The 23,735-nt window shown below is 47.3% G+C and overlaps 3 protein-coding genes across 3 annotated transcripts; all 3 read right to left on the reverse strand.

The window, feature by feature from the left end:
* Window positions 1-15,489: 15,489 nt before the first annotated feature.
* EDB91DRAFT_1085633 (uncharacterized protein) lies at window positions 15,490-16,430 on the reverse strand (the record flags this gene model as incomplete). Its single annotated transcript, XM_041315918.1, has 4 exons — window positions 15,490-15,578; window positions 15,612-16,023; window positions 16,083-16,169; window positions 16,221-16,430. 4 exons carry the CDS (start codon window positions 16,428-16,430, stop codon window positions 15,490-15,492), a joined length of 798 nt encoding a protein of 265 aa, XP_041172782.1.
* Window positions 16,431-21,037: 4,607 nt separating this feature from the next.
* Window positions 21,038-21,929, reverse strand: EDB91DRAFT_1252898 (uncharacterized protein; the record flags this gene model as incomplete). Its single annotated transcript, XM_041323575.1, has 4 exons — window positions 21,038-21,556; window positions 21,605-21,739; window positions 21,789-21,861; window positions 21,916-21,929. 4 exons carry the CDS (start codon window positions 21,927-21,929, stop codon window positions 21,038-21,040), a joined length of 741 nt encoding a protein of 246 aa, XP_041172783.1.
* An 835-nt stretch (window positions 21,930-22,764) lies between these two features.
* On the reverse strand, window positions 22,765-23,049 carry EDB91DRAFT_1010013 (uncharacterized protein; the record flags this gene model as incomplete). Its single annotated transcript, XM_041312399.1, has 1 exon — window positions 22,765-23,049. A coding segment is annotated over one exon (285 nt), but the record flags the coding sequence as incomplete, so codon positions are not given.
* Window positions 23,050-23,735: the final 686 nt, after the last annotated feature.

The following is a 23,735-nucleotide window of genomic DNA, read 5'->3' on the forward strand; positions in this document are numbered from 1 at the left end:
AGTAGTCCATATCATAAGGCTATGTGCTGAGTATTCAATTTTTAAGTATTACTACAGAGGAAAACATAAGTCGGAGCAGATATTAATATGTACATGATGGATCAGTAATTGAGCAGTTATAGGAAATACCAGTGATCCAGGAAGTAAGAGCTATGTTCCAAAGGGGAAAGTATATATCTAAATGGGGAAAAAGGTTCCAGTTGAATGGAACCTATACAGAAGGTAACCAATGAGGCGGTCTGTCATATACTGGATCCAAGCACCTCCAGTACCACCTGCAAACATCCTCACTGCTGGTCCGACCCCCTGTTTCCCTATCCGCTCCATCCCTCCTTCTCCAACAAATGCATGAAGTGCATCTCAGCAGGACTAGCCCTGCTACCTCTGCCCAACCTCGCTCCACTCCTCCGACACTACCCCTATTTCCTCTGACATCATATCCCTACTATCTGACTCTATCTGGAGCTCCACTCCTCCACCCTATTGGTCCACCCAATCCTACTCCTACTCCCTCCACCATCTCTGCTTTTCCAACCTGCTCGGTTCCTCCAGTTCCTCTCGAGTCGCTCCATCCGACTATCGGTCCACCCGACTGCCTCACTGGTCCACCCCTAGACTAGGAACCACTCAACTGATCCTATCTCCTTTTAGTATCATAGTTCCTCCTTTCGGATCACCGGTAATCCTTATACCTGAGTGATTATTGATTCATCGCATACATACTGTTCTCCAAGCCCCTTTCTCGTACGTCTCAGTCATCTTTCTAATAAGTCTGTACACTCAGCACATAGCCTTCTGCTATGATATGCTACTTACTTAGAGTATATAAACTTATGTACATTTGTCTGTAGATCTTCAGTCTGAATATTACCTTTTCTAAGCCCTGCTCTCTTGTCCTGGTTCTTGGGCAAAACCCTTGACCACTCCTGTCTGCCGGCCTAGGGGATTGACTCCCTAGGTCGGCCGCCTTCTCTGCTCATCTGACTTCCCGTGCCTTAGCTGCCTTTCCCATGCATTGGACTTATGGCTAATACTCTTGTACCTCTGTCCTCCGCATTTCCATTCTGCTTCAGACTTTGTTCAAGCAGTTTCCTCTGCTCTGTTCCTACTGTTAGATCTGACTGCAGTAGCCCTTGACTCTCCCCCATAGGGCGGACCAATCTCCGCCCAATGTTCCCATGCTCATCTAGTAGTCCATCGGCCCTCCTTCGGAGGACCTCTGCTCCAACGTCCTGTTGGAGCTTGTAGAAACTCAAGTTGGACTACAACCCGAAATTAGGGGCACATACTTGGGTAAGGGGTGCAGCGCATGAGCTGAAGCCAAGCCCCTCAGACTCCATCTTACCCCTGAGCACGGTCTTAACATGGTCAAGCAGGAGTGTTGGAGTGGATGTGGAGACCAACTGGACTGAGTGGAGACAGGTGGAGCAGGAGTGGGGGGAAAGTGGAAAGGGTATAGGGTTGGGCAGAGTGGATATCAATGTTGTTGGAGTGGTTGGATCTGGTATATGACATCATGACTTGTGGCTGGCAGCCATGAAATGGGAGATGAACCTCATTTTGGGAATGAACATCTACAAGCTTGTTCCCCTTCCTGAGGATTAGAAGGCAATTGGTTGTTGGTGGGTACTTGAGTTCAAGGAGGGCCAGAAGGGTGGTTCCATTTTCAAGGCATGTCTTGTTGCTCAAGGATTCTCACAAGTCCCTGGGGTGGACTTCAGGAAAACCTTCGCTCCTGTCACTAAGGCAGCCTACATCTGTGTCATCTCTGCTTTAACAGTGCAGTGTGATTGGGAGTTGGACAGTTTTGATGTGAAGCGGGCGTTCTTGTAGGGCAAACTGATGGAGGATGTCTACATGTGGCAACCCCCTGGGTTCAAGCGCTTTGGACCAGGGATCAGGTGTCTTGTTTGTCATCTCTTATCCTTGCTCTATGGGTTGAAGCAAGTGGCCTACAACTGGTATGAGCTTTTGAGAAAAGTTCTCACCAATTTGGGGTTTTCCCACATTGCTGCTGACTATACCATCTTCATGTATAACCATGTCAATGGGGAGGGGGAGAGAATCATTTGCATTATTTTATTGCATAGTATGTGGATGATGGCCTCGCAGCAGCCAGTAACCACCCTTTCTTGGTTCAAGTCAAGGGTTAGATCACCAAATGGTTCAGGATTGCAGACTTGGGACCTGTCTCAAAGTACTTGGGAATTCAGTTTGAACATAATTGCACTACACACAAGCTCTGAATGCACCAAACCAACTACATCACATATTTCCTTAAAGAGCATGGCATGCTTGAATGCAATTCCATTACTCTTTCTATGGACTCCAACCATCCCTTTGGCTGTGCAATTGACATATATCCCTTCATTGAGGATCTTACTACTGAGTATTGGACGCTTGTTGGCAAGTTACTCTACCTCACCATGTACACTCACCCTGACATTGCTGTAGCCATCATGAAGCTCGTGTGACACAACTGTACTCCCAAACCTTGTCACTACTCAGCGGCTAAATATGTTCTCTGGTTCCTCATGGGCACCATTAATCTTTGCACACATTATGGTGGTGCCACAACAAACCCCAAGCTACATGGCTTCAGCAACTCTGACTGGGCAAGCTGCCCAGAGGACTGCATCCCCATCTTGGGTTATGTGTGGTTCTTCAATGGAGGACCTGTGTTGCACTCATCCAAGAAACAACTTACCCGTGCATTATCCTTGACCAAAGCCAAATATATGGCCCTCACCACTGTAATCCAGGACGGACCCTGGTTAATGTCTTTCTTCAAGTGTCTCACAATCCCTCTCAGCCTTCCACTTTGTCTCTTTGCCAACAACACTGGAGCTATTGCACTATCTGAGGAGGCCGCAAATCACACCTGCACGAAACATATAGACCTCTGATACCATTTCATTCATGCACACATTGAGGAAGGAACATTCAAGCCCAAGTGGCTTTCCATGCACAAAAATGTCACCAACATTTTCACCAAGTGTCTCCCTTGTCCTCTCTTCCTTCATCACCAGTCTGGTCTCTTTCTCTCATTGTGTTAATTATTGCATTGTCTCATTGTGGGGGTGTGTTGGAATCAACTTTGTCATCATTAACATAGATTTCCTTTTCTTGTCATCACATGTCCCACAGTATATAGTCTGCATTGTCTTACAACACTGAGGTATGTTTTCTTTGTCTCTAGCTATCATGCCACATCTTATGATAGTACCTATAGTGTGTTCTTCATTTCTCAGGTACTATAATTTAATCAGTCATTGTCTTACAACACTGAGCATGTTTGTTTCTCAGTTACAACAAGATTCAATCTTTGCAAGTCACTAGAACGCAGTCTGACACTTCAAAAAAATGGAAACATGAAATGATATTGCTGCTACTATTGTTCTACAAGAGTATTGTGTCTATGACTGAGGCAGATATAGTTCTGAGCAGTTTGGGCAAAGGCACACAGTGCCTCCTGGTCCCAAGCTGCATATCCTGCAGGAAAAGGTGAGCTGTGATTCCCACAACTGTAGGAGTCTGACGATGCATCAAGTGAACTAAGAACACCTGCAGCACTAGAAGGAGGATGAGTACTCACAAGGAATGTCTGTTCATCAAACATGAGGCATCATGTGGCACAGAAATTCATCTTGAATTGCAGGAGTTGCTTGCAGGTATGGTGTGAGAATTTGAGAATGCTCTCTAAGATAACTTTGGAAGGCATCACTAGCCCATTGCCCCATGGTTTTTACGATGTCGAATGGCATGTTGCAAAGGAGGTATTCTGATGTTGCACCAATTCTTATGGTGTGACCCTGCAGGGGATTCAAACCAGCACTTTTGGCTGTGCCTGCCAGCCATGCAATGAATTTTGACTTTGTCAAGGGATGGTGAGTGTCTGTCATATCCCGTACCTCCAGATCTGGAATTCCAGATCTACTTCATTGAAGTCCGGTCCTCCGTCTTACTATTCTGCCCGGTGCTCCGCCCTCATCTCCACACTCACCCCTAACTCCTTTTAGATTAGCTATTGCTCCGGTTACCAGTTATGTCCTATTCCGCTATGCTTACTGATCCGTCCACTCTTACTTCATTTCCGACTTCACTGCTTTGATCTGTTATACTTAGTAATAGACTTTCCACATGCTTTGTACATAGCCCTTGCCTTTGCTGACTGATTTACCTACATGATACCTACAGTATATAAACCCCTGTAATACTCCGGAACTCCTCAGTTCAAATATCATCTTAGTTCTGCTCATTCCTGCAATCTCCGGACTTGAGTCTCACCTCTTGTCCACCTCCGAGTCTTAGGGGTTAAACCTTAGGACTACTTCTCTGGCTCTACCTTAGGGTAGTCTAACCTCTGTTCAGTTTCTACTCCGGACTCCCATAGTAGCCTTACTCTGTCCCTGTATAAACCTTCCGGAGTTCCACCGAACTCTGCCAACACTAAGTCCTCTGGAACTCCCTGGACTTCCGTCGGACTTCCCCTCTGTCCCCTGGAAATTAAAGGGCACGTACTCGGGTAAGGGGTGCAGCGCACGAGCTGAAGCTGAAGCCCTTTGAGTAACCTCTCCCTTGAGCATGACCTTAACAGTATATTCGAACTCACACCTTACCGAGTATACTTACCCCTATTCCTATGGCTCCTACAACTCGTAGTAACCTCGCAGCAGCTGGACTATCTACAACCCGGTGTGACCCCACACCCATAGTAAACACATTCACCAGCTTCTCTCAGCGCCGTGCTAGCTTGCACGGAACAGCTCAAAGCATATCCCAACTCACCGATCGTAAACATCCGGAAACCCCGACACGAACCCCTGCCGGAGGTCCTCCAGACGACGAAGATTCCAGTAGAGATGGTGATGATGATGGAACTTCTGGCAGGAACCCACCAGATGACTTCGGAGGTGATCCGGATAATGAACCGGATAATGATCCAGATAATGGTCCGGACAATAATGATGACAATGCTCTGGACAACAACAACAACGGCCTTAACCCACAAGATCGCGTGTTCCTCCGACTATTGGAAGCCATCAATAACCTAGCCCGCAATAGCCGTCGCACAACGCCCTCCAAAGATTCCAGAATCAAAGTCCGGGAGCCGGATACCTTCGATGGTACTGAGCCCTGAAAACTCCGCGCATTCTTTGTACAGTGCGAGCTCAATTTCCAGAGCAAACCCCAGTCCTTCCGCTCCAACCAAGCCAAGGTAAACTTTGCCCAGTCATACCTCAAAGGCATGGCCCTTGAATTCTTTGAACCGGACCTCCTGTCCGACGAACTCCATGACCATCCAGACTGGATGGAAGATTATTCCAAGTTCATGTTGGAACTCCAGACCAATTTTGGTCCTCACAACCCAGCCGGTGATGCGGAAGTGCAGCTTGAGCAGCTGCATATGCGTGAAGGTCAGTGAATCAACAAATATGTTGTAGAATTCCAACGACTTGCTTCACAAGTCCGTGGGTGGGGCGATGGAGCCTTACACTGTCAGTTCTACAATGGACTTCCGGCCCACATCAAAGACGAAATCAGTCGCCTGGGGAAACCTACCACCCTTGTGGAATTCAAGACCCTCACCCAAACCATCGATGCACGCTACTGGGAACACAAGGGAGAAGTCTCCTGTGAGACCAAGACCTCCACTCCTACTCCGCCTGTTAAGCAGTCCGCTCTGGACCATAGCAGCTCATCTGGATCCGGGAATGATACAAAGTTCCCTAAAGCATCCACCTCCACCCCATCCTCCAAAGCTCCGGATCTCACTTCCAAGCTTGAAAAGGATGGAAAGCTTACTTCAGAAGAACGGCAAAGGCGCCTGGACAACAAGCTCTGCTTGTTCTGCGGCAGCCCTGGTCATACGGCTAGGGACTGCTTGAAGTCGACCTCATGCGCCGCTAAAGGCCACGCAACCACGGTTGCCCCGGAAGCTAATCCGGAGGCCTCAGAAGAGGCAAAAAAATTAGTCTGCGACCCTCCTGACTCCGTGCAGGATGAGGGTTGTGTTGACTCAACCCACACACCGGAGTTACGTCTCAATACTGTCGCCCTTTCCGATTCAACTTCTCTTTGTCCATATGTATCTCTTCCTACGTATTCCGATATCTCCGATTTTCCTACTCTCGTAGATTGTGGCTCTTCTCATTGTTTTATAGAAACTAACTTTGTCCGTAAATACAGTCTCCCTACCTATGCAATTCCTCCGCTTCCACTCCGCCTGTTTGATGGTACTTGTAATACTACTATTACCGAAGCTATAGATTTACCCATCCGTTTCTCCTCTGGTGTAGTTACCTCCAAAATGTTTTACATTACTCCTTTGGATTCATCTTGTCTTATCGTTCTAGGATATAGCTGGCTCTCCCAACACAATCTGTTGATTGACTGGGTAACGGGCAGCATTGAATTCCGAGCAATACCTCATGGAATGCCATTGACCCCTCCAACCCCATCTCTGCCTCCTCCGGTGGAAGTACCTCCTCCAACTATGCCGAGTCCCTCCGCTGATAACGCTGGCCCCCACATATCTCTAGTTAATGCTGTCACCTTCTGCCGGGCCTGCAAACTAGAGGGGTCAACCCAGTTCAGCATTTACCTTCATCCCTCCGGTGTCAACCTCCACTCCACCGCACTCTCCACTGATCCCCCGGACCTCTCCGGTATCCCTTCAGATTATCATGAATTTGCAGATGTGTTCGACAAAGGCAAAGCAAGTCAACTTCCTCCACACCAGCCTTATGATCTAAAGATCGACCTGGAGGAAGGAGCTGCGCCGCCCCTCGGCACCATTTACTCCCTCTCCCTGGTAGAGCTTGAAGCTCTCCGGAAGTTCCTTGACGAAAATATCGCAGCTGGCCTGCTCCGTTCTTCCTCCTCTCCACACAGAGCCCCCATCCTGTTTGTCAAAAAGAAGGACAGCTCTCTACGTCTCTGTGTGGACTTCCGAGGGCTCAACCAGATTACCAAGAAAGACTGCTATCCCCTGCCCCTCATTGCCGACCTCCTAGACTCTCCGAGCCGTGCGAAAGTTTATACCAAGATTGATCTCCAGTCTGCTTATCACCTTGTCCGGGTAGCAGACGGAGATGAGTGGAAAACTGCGTTCCGCACGCGCTATGGCTCCTATGAATGGTTGGTCATGCCCGAAGGACTTACCAATGCTCCGGCGGCTTTCCAGTGTTTTGTCAACAGCATCTTTGCCGACATGCTTGACATTTGCATTATTGTGTATCTGGACGACATCCTCATCTATTCCCAAGACCTTGCCTCCCACAAACTACATGTCCATGAAGTTCTCCAACAACTCCAAAAACATCACCTCTATGCCAAACTGGAAAAATGTGAATTCCACTCGAGCTCCGTAGAATACCTTGGCTACCTGCTATCTCCGGACAGCCTTACCATGTCACCCACCAAGATCCAAGCCATTTGTGACTGGCCGGAACCCTGGAAAGTCAAGGACATTCAATCGTTTCTCAGATTCACCAATTTCTACCATCACTTCATTTTCAACTACTCGGATATCGTAGTCCCTCTCACCCACCTCACTCGCAAAGACACTCTGTGGAATTTCTCCGACGAGTGCCGGCAGTCCTTCCAGACACTCAAGGAGGCATTCACCACAGCTCCGGTGTTGATGCACTGGATGCCGGACGTTCCCATCGTTGTGGAAATGGATGCCTCTGACTATGCCATCGCCAGAATCCTTTCCATTATTTGTCTGGACTTGGAACTTTGTCCGGTAGCTTTCTACTCCAGAACGCTCACAGCTCTGGAGCTCAACTACGATACCCACGACAAGGAACTCCTGGCCATCTACGAAGCCTTCCGGACCTGGCAGCATTACCTAGAAGGCTCCTCCCAACCCATTGACATAGTCACGGACCACAAAAACCTCAAATACTTTGCCACCACCAAACTCCTCTTGCGCCGTCAGGTGCGATGGTCGGAATTCCTCCATCATTTCAACCTCATCATCCACTTCCGTCCCGGAAAGCTCAGAGCTAAACCAGACTCCCTTACCAGATGCTGGGACGTCTATCCCAAAGAGGGGGATAAGGACTACGCTCGAGTTAACCCTCATAACCTCCGACCAGTATTTACCACGGAACAGCTCGCTTCGTCCCTACGAGCATCAACTCTAGCTACTCCGGTACTACGAGCAGCTGTAGTAATGGACATCGAAAGCCTCCAAGAAGACATTTTAGCCGCTCTTCCTACTGATCCCATCGCCTCCAATCATCTCCCAGAACCTTCAGACCCAAGATGGACAGTAGATGATGATGGACTCCTCCATTGTGACAACCGCATATATGTCCCACAAGCCAATGATCTCCACCTCCACATCCTCCAGAATACTCACGACCATCCCCTATCTGGACACTTCGGTCAAAACCGGACGTTGGAACTTATCCGGCGCGAATATACCTGGCCCGGAATACACACCTATGTCAAGGATTATGTTAAGTCCTGCACTACCTGTGCCCGAGCCAAAGTTCCGAGACATAAGCCCTACAGATTGCTCAAACAACTCCCCATTCCCAGAAGGCCATGGAACTCTATCTCCATGGACTTCATAGAACAACTCCCAATCTCCTCTGGCTTCATGGCAATCCTCGTCATCATAGATTGTCTGTCCAAGCAGGCAATATTCGTTCCGACACATGACACCATCACTTCCCCAGACCTCGCCTGACTCTTCCTTCTCCACGTCTTCTCCAAACACGGAGTTCCATCTCATGTCACTTCCGACCAAGGTACGGAATTCATATCCCACTTCTTCCGGTCTCTTGGAAAAGCATTACACATGATACTCCACTTCACCTCTGGTTACCATCCGGAAGGTGACGGCCAGACTGAACGCGCCAACCAGACCCTAGAACAATATCTCCGAATCTACTGCAATTATCAACAGGATAACTGGTTCGAACTCCTTCCTTTGGTGGAGTTCACATACAACAACACTCCGAGCGCTACCACTGGAGTATCACCGTTTTTTGCCAATAAGGGATACCATCCCAACATCTCCGTATACCCAGAACGAGACCTATCTTCTGCCTGTGCCTGGGATTTTGCCGTAGACCTAGATGACCTCCACCAATTCCTCCGGGAAGAGATGTCCCACGCCCAAGAACGTTACCAGGGCCCCACTGACGCCAGACGGAAGTCCGCTCTGGACTTCAAGGTTAGGGACCAAGTGTTCGTTAAAGCAAAATATTTCCGTTCCACCCAGCCTTCCAAGAAGCTATCAGAAAAGAACCTAGGACCCTTTGACATCATTTCCCATCCCGGTACTCATTCCTTCACCATCCGCCTTCCAGACTCCATGCAATCCGTACATCCTGTATTTCACGTCTCGCAGTTGGAACCCACAACTCCGAACACCATCCCTAATCGTATCCAGCCACCCCTGCCCGCAGTTGAAGTTGACGGAGAACCAGAGTATGAGATCTCCGAGATCCTGGACTCCAAACTCGACTGCTGACGGCGACATGGCCAACTCCTGTACCTGGTACGTTGGACTGGTTACGAAGGTACGGATGAAGAAACATCCTGGCTCCTCACCATGGAACTCAGAAATGCTTCAGAACTCGTCTCGGGCTTCCACGCTGCCTACCCAAGCAAGCCCAGTCCCCTCGCCGAGTTATGAGTTGTTTAAGCCTTGAGGGCTCGGCCCTAGGGGGGGGATACTATCATATCCCGTACCTCCGGATCCGGAATTCTGGATCTACTTCATTGAAGTCCGGTCCTCCGTCTTACTATTCCACCTGGCACTCCGCCCTCGTCTCCACACTCACCCCTAACTCCTTTTAGATTAGCTATTGCTCCGGTTACCAGTTATGTCCTATTCCGCTATGCTTACTGATCCGTCCACTCTTACTTCATTTCCGACTTCACTGCTTTGATCTGTTATACTTAGTAATAGACTTTCCACATGCTTTGTACATAGCCCTTGCCTTTGCTGACTGATTTACCTACATGATACCTACAGTATATAAACCCCTGTAATACTCCGGAACTCCTCAGTTCAAATATCATTTTAGTTCTGCTCATTCCTGCAATCTCCGGACTTGAGTCTCACCTCTTGTCCACCTCCGAGTCTTAGGGGTTAAACCTTAGGACTACTTCTCTGGCTCTACCTTAGGGTAGTCTAACCTCTGTTCAGTTTCTACTCCGGACTCCCGTAGTAGCCTTACTCTGTCCCTGTATAAACCTTCCAGAGTTCCACTGAACTCTGCCGACACTAAGTCCTCTGGAACTCCCCGGACTTCCGTCGGACTTCCCCTCTGTCCCCTGGAAATTAAAGGGCACGTACTCGGGTAAGGGGCACAGTGCATGAGCTGAAGCCAAAGCCCTTTGAGTAACCTCTCCCTTGAGCATGACCTTAACAGTGTCACTGAATTTGTACAAAAATAATGTGATACCAGGGAGGGAAATAGCACATATAAGAGCCTCATTGAAATGCTGACTTGAGACCAACATACCTCAGGTCTATTTACATTTGAAGGCTCCCTAAATGTGTTGCCCTTGGTAGGTTTCTGTCCTGGCTAAAGTGCGTCATGAGAATGAGATCACATCCTCTATCTGGAAATGATGTACTGTAAGGCTAACAAAGACAACTTTTGCCAAGGGGTCCACCATAGCATGTGCTGTTTGTGCATGGCAATAAACTTGGTTTGATTCAAACGAGGCCATCTGGCCACATGGGCATAAAAATGCATCTGTGATTACTGCACCTCATTTCAAGTCATATTGAGTACCTGGCAAACAGCAGATAGTTAAGTGCAGAGAAACAATAGATGAAAATTCTCTACACCATGGTAATGTACGATCATCCAATCAGAATGTACTACTTCACTGTGTGAAGATCAATATCTGCTGGTATGAAACCAACTTGTACAACCCTCTCTCAAGCACAAAATCCCTTTAGGGCGTCCATGACCATTGATTATGTAGTTGTTCCTTCGAGGCAGTGTGGGTTTAACAGAGACCTGGTCGCCATTCCATTGCTCGACTATTGAGGCAGATACCAGTTTGCCATTCCATTGCTCTACTGCCAGGATGGATTGCTCTGATTCTATCAAGAGTGAAATACTGCAAATGCAAACCATCAGATGCCAAAGCTGCACTGGTGCCTAGAGTTGGTTCTGATAAGAATTGAACAGCGACATTTTTTTCACCATCAGCAGCTAGTTCTGAAGCTTCTGTTGAGCAATAAGCAACAAATCGTACTTGAAATATAGTGAATACATACCATCATATTGAACACTGGCAGGCTTCTAGACCATCTGTAGTAGTTCCAGTGCTCATTTTTTTTTAGCTAAACTTGCCACCTGATGTATGCATTATTTACATCATTGATAAATTTCATAAATGCAGGAGGACCACCATCTGCGTGAGCGCAAGAGCTTTTGAAGCTGAATTGAATTATACAAATAAAATAAAATAAGAATAGCAATGTGATGCAATGCTGTAACAGCTTTGATGCACCGTTGTGGGTACAACAAGTGCAGCGGAGAGAAATTGATCTACTACACAGTTGGGTCTTTGCTGCCTGCTGCCTCGCTTGGGAACAAGTGCGTTCGACCCTTAAGGGGATTGCTACTGGAGAATACTAGTCTCTGTCTAAAGTGACCCTATAGGATGAAAGATCCGCAAAAGTGGATGAAACGGATAGGATGCAAAATGTACGAATTCGTCAGATGGAGCGGATGGCACTTGTGGATTGGACAGGATGTGAATCAAAGTTGAAGGAAGTTCATTAAAGGTTGGATGGATAGTGGGTATAAGTCAAAGCAATTTTCTGGTAAGGTGTAGGAAAAGTGGGAGGAAGTTACATGAAGTAAGTATTTTTCGAAAACCTCCATGCTTATAGGGTACAGTATTTTCAAGGAACATAGAGATATAGGTAGTGAGTCAAGACCATGCCATAAGCTATCCGAAAAATACTGGAGTGTGAGAGGATATGTCTGTGTTCAGTCAGTAACAAGAAAATGCATGTGAGTACGTACCAATGAGGTAGAATGGACGTGGACAGGATGGATGTGGCGGATGCGTGAGCTATAGGGGGAGATCCGAAGGTATCCGCATGTCATCCGAAAAGTGGATGGGTATCAGATGGAATGGATAGGTGTTGGATGGACGTCGGATGGATGCCTGATGCATCAGAAAAGTGGTGGATACGAGCCTAGCATAGGGATACTCCCTACACCGTTGTAAGGAGCAGATTCCACTATGACCTCAGCGCGATAACGGCCGATTCGAGTAGTGAGCCTAAAATGTTCAGTTCGACCCGAGGGAAGCAGAGCAAAGCAAACTGAATTGCTGCCTCAGTATATAATATGAGGGGCGCGACAACAAGTCAAAGAGCAGCCAATCCAATATGTGTTCAGCGTAAACGGTTACCCGTAAAGCCGACTGACTATAATTTCTACCAATCAGTGCGTGAGCGAGTGCGGCCGACTTAGATAGATGATGGGGAACGGAAATTTTAAGACGAACGTGTGGACAGACACGAGAATAGGATCAGAAGATAACGGAACACAAAAGACACGGCTTCTGAGTGAGAATTAACTGAATTGCAATCACGGGCAAGCGCTCCATAAGTACAAAATCGGCTACTAGGTAAATAATGGAGATAATCATCGCTTGGGATGTCCGGGCTACCTCGTGGTTTGCTAGAAATGTACGCGGGACATGCGGTCGATCGTCCGTGATATGTACGGGGATATGTGAGAGTAAATTGGTCCGAGCCGCTTAAGGCGACGTAATAGGGAGTTTGAGAGGTAAAAGTACTGTATCTGTCAAATAAACCAAAGAAGAATATACTATGCACCAATGGACAAGGATTTTATGGATATGGGGTTCGACTGAGTATCTGTGAGCTAGAAAGGCAAAACACGTGCGCGACCGACCGATGGTGCACGTTGATTCATTGTCGGCCAATCCGCTTGTGTGAGCGGCTTGAACGCACATGGGCGGGAGTTCGATCGGCAAGGAGTCGGATAGAGCGCACGGGGTCGGGTGAATATTGCAGTGGATCGGTACATCAAGGGAGTACCATGTCGGTGCCGATCCACGTCCTACACCGTTCAACATGGCTGCCCTCACAATCCTGACCAAAGACTACAGCTTCTACCCTATGTTGTGAGTTGACGACTGCACGTTGAACTGTCTCAAAAACATCCCCGATATCAAGAAGCAATCTAGAACATTCAGGATGGTGTGGTGATGAGACTGTACATTTCCACTGACCCACTAGTATTGTCTTGTAACATGTTTTCTTCATGTTCAAGCCTGCTGAATGTAGCCAGCTGCTCCATAGGATTCTCACTTCATGTGAGATTTTATGAGTGAGATTCAGACAACGTGCTAAACAGCCTCTGATACTCACCTGCACAACCATTCTGAAGCCTCAGCAGGATTTTCTAAAGGCATAGTGCCAGTCTAACAGTCAAGTAGCTGAAAGTCATGAGGCTCAGCACTTTTGCACTGAACCTTCTGAATGTCATCCAACTCTAACTGAGCATCTGTGAAACAACAACTGGTACTGTGTATGTATGCACCAAGTACAAGTAATTACTCACCATTCCTGGAGCTTGCTGTAATAGTAGTTTTCTTTGGACGAGTGTTATTGCTAAAACATCTGCCAATAGCTTGGCTGATCTAGTAGATCATTGCAATGTCAAAGTGTAAGCAGTGCAGCTACCAATCATTATCACAATGGACTAACTGTAGTTGTCATGCCCCATTTTTTTCAAATTCCTCCTGGATTGACTTTCCCAGTTTCCTAGTGGACCCATCAGCTTGACTGGCTACCCATGTTTGAGAGTATTTTTGCAGAAAGCTGATCTGCTCAGCCGTTAAACACAAGGGCCATCCAACAGGCTTCAACTTAGCCATGACAATAGGCTGGGGGTGCTCAGCTCTCTTAGATATATTGACCAGTCTAAATGTAGTGTTGTGGAAGTCCAGTTTGGTCCAGTTCAACAGGAAATTTTGCAAATGCTGAACTGGACCTGAACCTTGGACATATACATAAGCACTACAGAGAATCCCACATACAAGTCTTGGTTTTATGCTCAGCTCCTCAGCACCTGAGCACACTGCAACAGAACACAGGCTGATATGACCACGCTCATTCTGATTCGAGAGTAGTAGCGCTGTGTCCTGATTCGAACTTGGCAAACAAAAATATTGACGTACAGGGTGCAGACCCTGAAACATGGTACGTAGCCTAGTGTTTCAGATTTGAAATTTGCAAACAAAAATATTGACGTACAGGGTGCAGACCCTGAAAGATGGTATGTAGCCTTGTGTTTCAGATTCAAACTTTGCAAACAAAAATATTGATGTACAGGGTGCAGACCCTAAAAGATGGTACATAGCCTAGTGTTTCAGATTCAGATGAATCATTCTTCTGAGATGTAAGGTAAGTGCCGGAAAGACTCCACGGTGACCGGTGACTGAGGAGTTGGACTTTGAAGCTTCCGGGGGAGGGGGTCATGGTGGTCTGGCTTCTCCTGCTGCAATCTGCATCTGAGAGAATGGCCTAGTTTATGTTCACATTTGAAACTTTCTTCAGCCATAAGCGTGCACTCTCATTGGTGGAGAGATACTTAGGCAATGCTAGGCGCTCAGCTACATACAGGCTTCTGTTGAAAACAAGTTCAAAACTTGTTTTGACCGGTTCGACTTTTTGAGATGTGCTTAGAGGGGAGGTATATGAACTCGAAATGATTTGGGAAACCTTGCACATTTAGTCATGAGTAAAGGATTCAGGGATTGTATGACGCTACTGACCTCACCAAATCCTGTCTAGATGGTGTCCCAAAAAGAGAGTCTTTCATCTGATTCAATGGCTGGAGATATGACGAAGGTGGGCACAAGACCAGTTAAAACTACAAATACACTGTTATCTGCAAAAAAAACCTTGAGACTGATTGGATCCAAAGGAATCTCAAGGTAGTGAGATGGGGAGAGCGAGTGTGAACACGAGGATGGATGATGACAAGATTGCAACACTGAGCTTCAAGTTGGAACCAAGTGCATGAGGTGAGAAGAACAAATGAATGAATGATGTGTGCATGAGGATGTAACGAACGACAATGAGCAGAATGTCAAGCGAGTCCGCTTTCTGCATTGCAGGTGAGTATGACAGGAACTTGGCACAATATTTTTCAACCTACTGACCTTGGTAAGCTCCCAGAACTGCACAATCAGAGCTCGTGCAGCATAAACCATCCACTAGCAGTTACCCATGGCTACGCCACTCACTTGGCATTGACATTGTTCGAACACTAACAGAATGTACGTGACAATAAAATATGTGCTGAATGGCAGTAGGTATTAGTAGCATGAGTGAAGTACTCAGTTTAATGTGATGGAGAGTCAAGACGACGACGAAAACAAAACTCAACTGTAACAATTGTATAGAGAGTCAAAAAGAATACAAATCAGTTTTCTTCAGTCCTTTGGCGCTTAGCAGGCCGGGGGACTTGAGAGAAGTCGAATTTCAACCCAGGTTTGCTCGGTGTTCCACTTGTAGAAGGACCTGATCTCTGTTATAGCTAGCGGAACAACAAAATCGATGCGATACATACCCGAGATGCTGCCCGACGACTTTGTGACGACAGGACGCCCTAGGAACACAATTGAGTCCACCTCAACTGTGAACCTATCAGTTTCAGGTTCAGATCCTTCAACAGTCTTGACCTTTCTTCCGGTAATAAAACCAGTGACAGAAATGTAATGGTGCAGCTGGGGCGTGAGCTTCTTGCCTGACTTTGTCCACCGTGCCGTATTCGGAAAGCCACATTCAACTGGCAGGATGGATTTGAAAGGCCATTGACTGGTGCTTGATGCTCCGGTGGAGTTGGTTCGAAGGCTCGAGACATACTGATGCACGTCTATGGAAAATGTGTTTGCGAGGTCATCAACATGCTCGATGGTGCCGCAGATCTCGATGTAAGGTGTGTATAGTGGAGAAACACCATCCTTTGCAATGGGAATCAACTGCATTGGGTGATGGAAAAAATCAGGTGCACCCGTATCATGCAATGAGTGAGACATACCCTGACAACATCACCAACCAGATCAAAGTACGATTCTCGGTTTCGGTCATCGAGATTAATGTTTGCACTTGGTTCCATTTTGGCAACCTTCGAGTGAATGAGTGTACAATGTAGTGGATGAAACCAAATAACACTTACTCTCGCAATGACAATGTAGAAGCCGACAGGATCGAAAGCCTGGTTGTCAGCATTAAAGTACTTCAATGCAGCTAGCAATGGAGGACAATCATCGCCTAGATAGATTTGAGCATCAAAATTGAGAGCCCTGCCTTGACCTTCACAAAACCTCCCATTCTCAAGGACAGCAACAGCAACTATGGTGGCAGAACTTGCGCTTGAGTTTGACATGAGGAATTGTGAGCGAGAATAGTTTGTGAGACTGTGTATGATAGAGAATTAGTGCGGAATGCTCACCGGACAGTTACATTATATATTCTGGAGGCCCATCGGGTAACAGATGCATGGAATCATGCAGAATGTTTGAGAGTGTTCGTAGTTGTAACTGTGAACAGGACTTGGAGTATTAGTCTCGGTAGCGAGTAAGCAACTGTCAGGGTCTTGACCCACATTGCCGACACTGTATTGTTTGACATGGGTGGCCACGTGTCACATTGCACAAAGATCTGTAGAGCCGTGAGCGAGGCATTAATTTCAAAGCTAAAGGAATGATCACATATGCAATTGACTGAGCAGAAAATGAGAGATATATCTATGTGATGTAACTTCGACTGCTCTGGAGTCTGTTAGTAGTAAGCATCTTGGGTTAGCGGTGGTGATGGAACGTGCTCACCAAAGAAGAACTTCAGGGTAAACTACATTGGTAGTTTTTGAGACATCGTGAGGGAGGAGCATCTTGATATGATGACTCGAGGTTGACCGTGACAAAGCAACATAGAGTTGACCATGACTGAAGGCGGGAACTTGCAGATCAAGTCCCACAAACTTGACTGATTGACCTTGTGCCTTATTGATGGTCATCGCAAACGCGAGCCGCACGGGAAATTGTCGCCGCTTTAGAACAAAGGTAAAGTCTGCAGATTTTGCTGAGGGAATGAGGGAGATGTGAGGAATGAAGACAGTCTCTCCATTGTGATCACCACCAAGAATATGTGTCTCGAGGACTCTGTCAGACATGCGAAGAAGTACCATTCGTGTCCCATTACAGAGCCCTTGGCTGGGTGCCAGGTTTCGAAGGAGAATCAGAGGACATCCAACCTTCAATGAAAGTTCGCCAGGAGGCAAACCAGCGGAATTGAGACTTCGCAGAAACTCGACCGGAAACCATCCTGCACATCACCATCAGCCCCATCTTCATGAATGATATTGTCAGCACTGAAATAGGTCCTTTCTGCACCAGCCATTCGCCCCAACACCTCCTTGTTAATAATGTCAACATCTCCATTGCGAGGAGCGAGGATCGTGCGATGTGCGAAGTAATCTGGTGGCGGAGGACCATTTGAATTATCGGAGAGCCCATTGTAAATGGAATCAATGAGTGTGCTGAGGTCACGTGTGATCATGGTATCTGGAATGGTGACCATGCTGTCAGAATCTGAATTCCGTCCATGACCAACATCAAGCAACCACTGTGCGAAAACTTGGCTGTCTGGGTCATCGTTGAGTCGCATATTTCGAGTGAGATGGAGAATTTGCACATCTTTCCAAAGATGAGAGCGCTGAATTGTTGCACCAATGATATCTTCGCGGCTTCCTCGGGGTATCACAGGAAGTATCTGCTGGAAATCACCTCCAAACACAACGGTGATGCCTCCGAACGGTTTGTTGTTGTTACGCAGGTCACGACAGGTCCAATCAACTGCCTCTGGTGCATTTCGATGCTGCATACCAGATTCATCCCAGATAATGAGATGTGTATGTTGAATAAGTTCGGCTAGAGGACCCTCTTTTGGAATATTGCAGATTGAGTCCTCATTAAGGCCATCAACGGGAATCTTGAACATCGAATGTGCAGTGTGTCCTCCTCTAAGCAGCAATGCTGCTATCCCAGATGAGGCAACACATAGCACTATTAGCCGCTCTGCTCGTATCTTGTGGCAAATGGTCTTGTAAACAAATGTTTTTCCTGTTCCACCAGGACCATTAAGAAAGAACGTTGTGCCTTTTTCATGTTTGACAGATTCCCAGATGTGTGTGAAGGCTTCCTGTTGCTCTGCGTTGAGTAGGGGAATATGCTGGAGTGCTTGTCGACGCTCCTCCTGCACATCATATGACAGCTGTTCAGCGATATATGAGTTTTGATTCTCAATATGAGCACCCCAGTCATGCTGCGACAGTGGCATGGCAAAATTCCGCAGTGAAGAGCCTGATTTTTCCAGCACTTGGTTTAAGAGATACAGGCCAAAGTCGTATACTTCAATGTCTGTTGGGTTGTCCCGCTGTGCAACAACCATCAGTCGATGGCGCAGGTCATCACATATATGTGCACGAAAATTATTCCACAATGTCACAGGTTCTGTGGGCGAGCAAAAAAGCAAAATAGTTGCAAACAGCTGCCACAGTTGTCTTCCGGTTTGCATTGTGGCTGCCTCCTCCAGGCATTGTCTCCATTCACCGTCATTTTCCAGCAGCCCACGTGCCAGGCAAGCTTCGCGAAATGATGGGTAAGCAATGCCGTTGAATGTACGAAGGTCATCAAATGAGGTTGGGCCCTTGACCACAGTCAGAAGGGTGCGAAGATAAAACCGCTCCCCGCCAGTTGGACCAACATAGTACATGCGTCCAAGAGCGAAGCCTTGTTGACGCATGTCCCAAGTTTTTTTCGATGGTTTCCATGTAAAATGCTGGGGAAACTCCTGATATGTGTATCTCCGTGCCTCAATGCCAAGTGCACCTGCATCAGCATTTGCTGCGAAGAAAGCTGTTAATGTAGTCCGCTCATTTGCAGCTCGGTCAAGCACAGCCTGAGGGTCTTCGTCGGGATCAAATGTTACCATATGTTGCCCAGGGAGATGCACCTGCAGCCTTGTGATAGGAGGCTGTTGTTTGTGGATGTGAAATTGCAGAATTCTCCATACTGACTCGGGAGCAGAAGTGTATCGGCCGTCAATGAATTGACGAATTTCATCGCGCGAGTTGATTTCCATGGTTGCACGGTCGTGTCCTTTGCATATATACTTGTTGACATATTTGACTGATCCAAAGGAGACTGTGCACTCGACATTGATGTGGCAGTCAAACTTAGTTGACATGAATGGATTGTACGGCACAATCCACCTGTTGTCCAATTCGTGCTGGCCAACTTTGAAGATGCGATTATCATCTGGATGGCAATAGCGAGGGTATCCTTCATGGTCGATGTTTGTCTGTGCTTGAAAGGGCTTCGGATATCCCTTGGTGCACTTTCCGTCCTCCATGCAAGGTGCATTTCGATTCAAGGCCCCACATGGACCATGGACCATACATGTCTTCACTGTTTCAAAGAGCTTCGGATTCGTCTCTGGGTCAGGCCACCAAGCCCAGATGGCCGTATCAATGTCGACAGGAGTCAACAATTTATCTGGCTGCTCAAGGAAGATGAGCATATGCATGTGTGGGAGGCCCCGCTTTTGAAACTCGATGGTGTATATGTACGCGACTGTTCGACCAAATACACCCTTCTTATACACATTGTCAACGATTGCCTGCTTCTTCATATGAAATACCCTTGCCACTAAGTCTGGGCGATCGGCAGCAGATTGACCTGGCAAAAGCTCTTGTTCTATTTCAGGCCATTTTGGGTTGCAGGTGACCATCATAAAGATATCAATCTTCTTGAAGTAGTGTGCAAGAGCTAATCCATCTTGATAGCATTGATACATGTATCGTGGTCCTCTGGTGTATGAAGATGGTAGGATGAATTGTTGACCAAGCTCATGGAGATCCACATTGTCATCACCAGCAGATGTGACGGAGTCCTCGAGGCCACTATATAACGAGGCCCGAAGCTTTCCTTGATTCAGGCGAAGATACGTCAGACGATTCTGATCAGAGATAGCAAATGTATCCACCAGCCATTGCTGAAAAAGTGCACTGCCTCGAAGGATGACTGAGAACTCCGTTTCGTGAGAGAATAATCGGAATGCTGCATAGCGAACTTGTGAGAGACGGTTCAGCTTCTCTTTGTCAGGTTGGTGCATTGTGAGATCCCAGTGCCATCCGTCCTCTCCATGAGGGAAAAACAGGACATAGTGAAGGCAAGCATAAGACCTGTGTCCATCGTGAATTATCTGCAAGGGACCCGTTCGTCGATGAAGCACAATATCACGGGAATCAGTGACTTGTGTGCCATCTCCAGGTACAATAGCAGCAATCTCGCTGACAGTAGGCAAATTGTACCGTTGTTGATCTCGGCTGGGATCAGCAAGCAAACAAATGGCGACAGGAGAATCAGCTGGCTGCTGGGCAAGTACTTCATATGCATGACAAAATAGCATTGAATAACGGTGGTATTGCAGGAGAATAGTCTGAAGCTTATCCATGGTGCGCCGGTTTAAATCACGGTTGTGTTGCATTCGTTCATCCAGAGCTGCCTGTGGATCATAAATATACAATTGTGCATACACTGGCTGCCGACCCTCTGTAGGCATAAGATCTCCGATTCGATGGCTCAGCTCCCCATGAACACGAAACACATATGGCCCTCTACCATTGTTGACTTCGCGATCAATATTGACGCCAAGTGACGTGAATGCAAGTGCTGCATTGTACTGCCGTATGTTGGTCCGAAACTCAATGGCTTCAGGAGTGCATGCTTCAAAAAGATTCCTGAGAGCCTCTGGAGGATCACGAAGGGCAGGAATGTGAACCTGGCCTTGATCACAGCACATTCCAAAGGCAGGATTTCAGTTTGAAGATGATGCCAAGCGCTCACTCATCCAATGGAGAGCATTACAATGGGGGCATGCAACATCCATTCTGCCTAGATCATGACGCAAGTTTGGCTCGACATATGGCCGTCATGTGAGAGGAAGATCGGGGCGAACAGGAAGAGGAACGAACTGTTGTGGTGGAATTGTGGCAGGAAATTGCGGCGAAGCAGGTGGAACATGGTTGTGGAGATTGTCAACAGGCTCTGAGATATTTGCAGCTTGCGGCAGCAGGTCAATGTCCATCCCATCAGGGCGATGATCATGTTGGTGTGCAGGTGGGAGTTCATCAACTTCCATGGCTCTAGGAGTAGGTTCGCATTCGCGAGCAGCCGATCCAGGTGTTCCAGTGGTTGGTGGTTGCTGAGCTTCACGTTGCTGTCGCTCACGTTCGTGGCGTCTCTTTTGTCCAAGAGAACGGCGTTCAAATGCTGTGGTGGCCCGTGTCCCTTGTTCAGCCTCAGGGCTATGAGGAGCCTGTGCGAGACATTCTGGCTGCTCACCGACTCCTCGTGCCTCACACTGGAGGCGTTCACGCTCGTGACGCTGACGCTGGGCCAAAGACCGCCGTTCGAACTCGGACATGGAAGGATCTCGGACTTGTACATTCTAAGGGAGTTGAATATATATATCCATTGAAAAGAAATTATATCTCACCTTTTCATGAGTGTTTCCCCCGGGGATAGCAGCGTGTTGAGTGGCGGAAAAGTTGTTGGATATGGCACGCCATTTGGTCTCTCGAGACGCAGGCGAGTCTGGCGGTCTTTTTGTGAGATTCAAAAGGGGCGCATGCTAAGGCAAATAAGACCCGCGGCAGAGAATGCTGAACGGATATCCTCACCTGGTTGTTGCTTGACTCGGAGTCTGAGTGACTCGACACTACGGAAGCATCATGATGGCATTTTTCAGCACCGCTGTAGTTAGATCATGTGAGTGCAACACTGCGATCACAACTTCGAATTACATACCGACGATTCTCCATCACACGTGCGTGTTGAACGTTCCGTTCAGCGCCTGCTTCAAGCACTGGAACGTGACCAATCCGAGTGGCTTACTTAACAACACATCTTGTCTTGCAAGTTGATTAGTCATAAGTCAAGTTGTCTCAACTACACGTGACCGAGTCATTTTAGTATAGAAGATTTACTACCTTTCATTTCTCCTATCAGGTGAAGTCAGCGACTTCAAAAATTGTAAATGATTACAGGAACATGGCACAATATTTTTCAGCCTACTAACCTTGGTAAGCTCCCAGAACTGCACAATCAGAGCTCGTGCAGTGTAAGCCATCCATTTACTACCTTTCATTTCTCCTATTGGGTGAAGTCAGTGACTTTAAAAATCATAGATGATTCATGCGATCCATACCTTTTTGGCCATGTATGACTGGAACAAAGATTCATACCAACCAAAAGATAGGTGATCGACAATGCGGTTGACATCCGCACTGAGAAGAGACTTTTCCAGTTCAGCAGAATACGTCTTTGAGTGGAACAAAATGATTTTCTTTGGTCACTGCGATGTGAATTGGAAAAGGCAGAGCAACTCTACTAGCCATTCCCCCGCTCTGAACTTCGACACACTCCACACCGAGCCTTTGAAGAGAATGCTAGATAAGGCGGCATATGTCATCGCAGTCCAGTCGTACAGAATATGTGAAGGCTCACATCAGTGAGGCTGAGTTCACCATTGAAGGACTTGGGCTGGATTTTCTGAAGTTCTCATCACTTTGAAGATGGTCATTGTGCTCCTGAAATCATCTCTGAGAGCTCTGCAGCAGTAATTTTGCCCTTGATAGATGTGATGAGAAGGGGTATGGCCATTTGGAGGTTGCTCGTTGAAATAAGGCATGCCCAGAAAACACTCATAACTTGACCAGGCGTATTCTTTCCTTCCCGGACAAGATGAGCTCCGAACCAGAATCCTTGCATGAACATCGCCATTGTGATGAACTGGCTGAAGCCAGATGTGAGGCCCCAGATGCCTGTGAGTCCATTTCCTGCTGCACTTATGCGTCCGAGGGCATGGGCAAGGACACGGATCTCATGCGTAGCTACGTTGAATGCTTTTATGGTGGCAATTACAGACACAGCATGCTTTATGATGGTAGAGGCAGTGAATGTACACTCACGAGCGAGGAGTGGCCCAGCAAGTACTTTTGAGAATGATTGAATGATAATTAATGTGGGGGCGGCGGAGAGAATGATGAGGGTAAGTAGTGGCCACCAAATGAAAGTGAGCACAAGGCTCATAATGGTGGTAGTCAGATATTGAAGCAGCTGGCCTACCCACCTGCGATGATGCAGTGCATACTTCATTGGTCTCTCTGTTGGGATTGTCAAAAATCAGAATCAAGGGCTGAGACGGGCCATAGACCCATCGACCCCATGTGAAGATTGAACCATGACATCTCCTGTTTCATGACAGATTTATATACAAACCATCTGGGCTCCACTACATTGTGCTCTCCGGTGGAAATCCACAAATTGCTTGTGATGTTGCTCATGACTAGTGCACTGATGCCAAGGGCTACAAGCTCGATTGCTGTGAGGCTCACGCCATGATGCAGCACATCCTTGGCAGACTGGGGTTCTGAACCACAAGATGAAGTCTCTACAGCTCCTTCTCCTTCTCCTGGGAAGGCCTCTCTTCATCCTGCCAGGATCATTTGTGAGGATGGCTGGGTTGAGCCTAAATGATTAGAAGGGCATTTGGTGCTACTCCTGAGTCGCTCAGATATATTTTGAGCTGCACCGCACATGTCAAAGGAAGCAGCGGAGATACATAC

This window comes from Suillus paluster (assembly GCF_016628075.1).
Source record: "Suillus paluster strain FC165 chromosome Unknown EDB91scaffold_75, whole genome shotgun sequence".
NCBI classification, from domain to species: domain Eukaryota; kingdom Fungi; phylum Basidiomycota; class Agaricomycetes; order Boletales; family Suillaceae; genus Suillus; species Suillus paluster.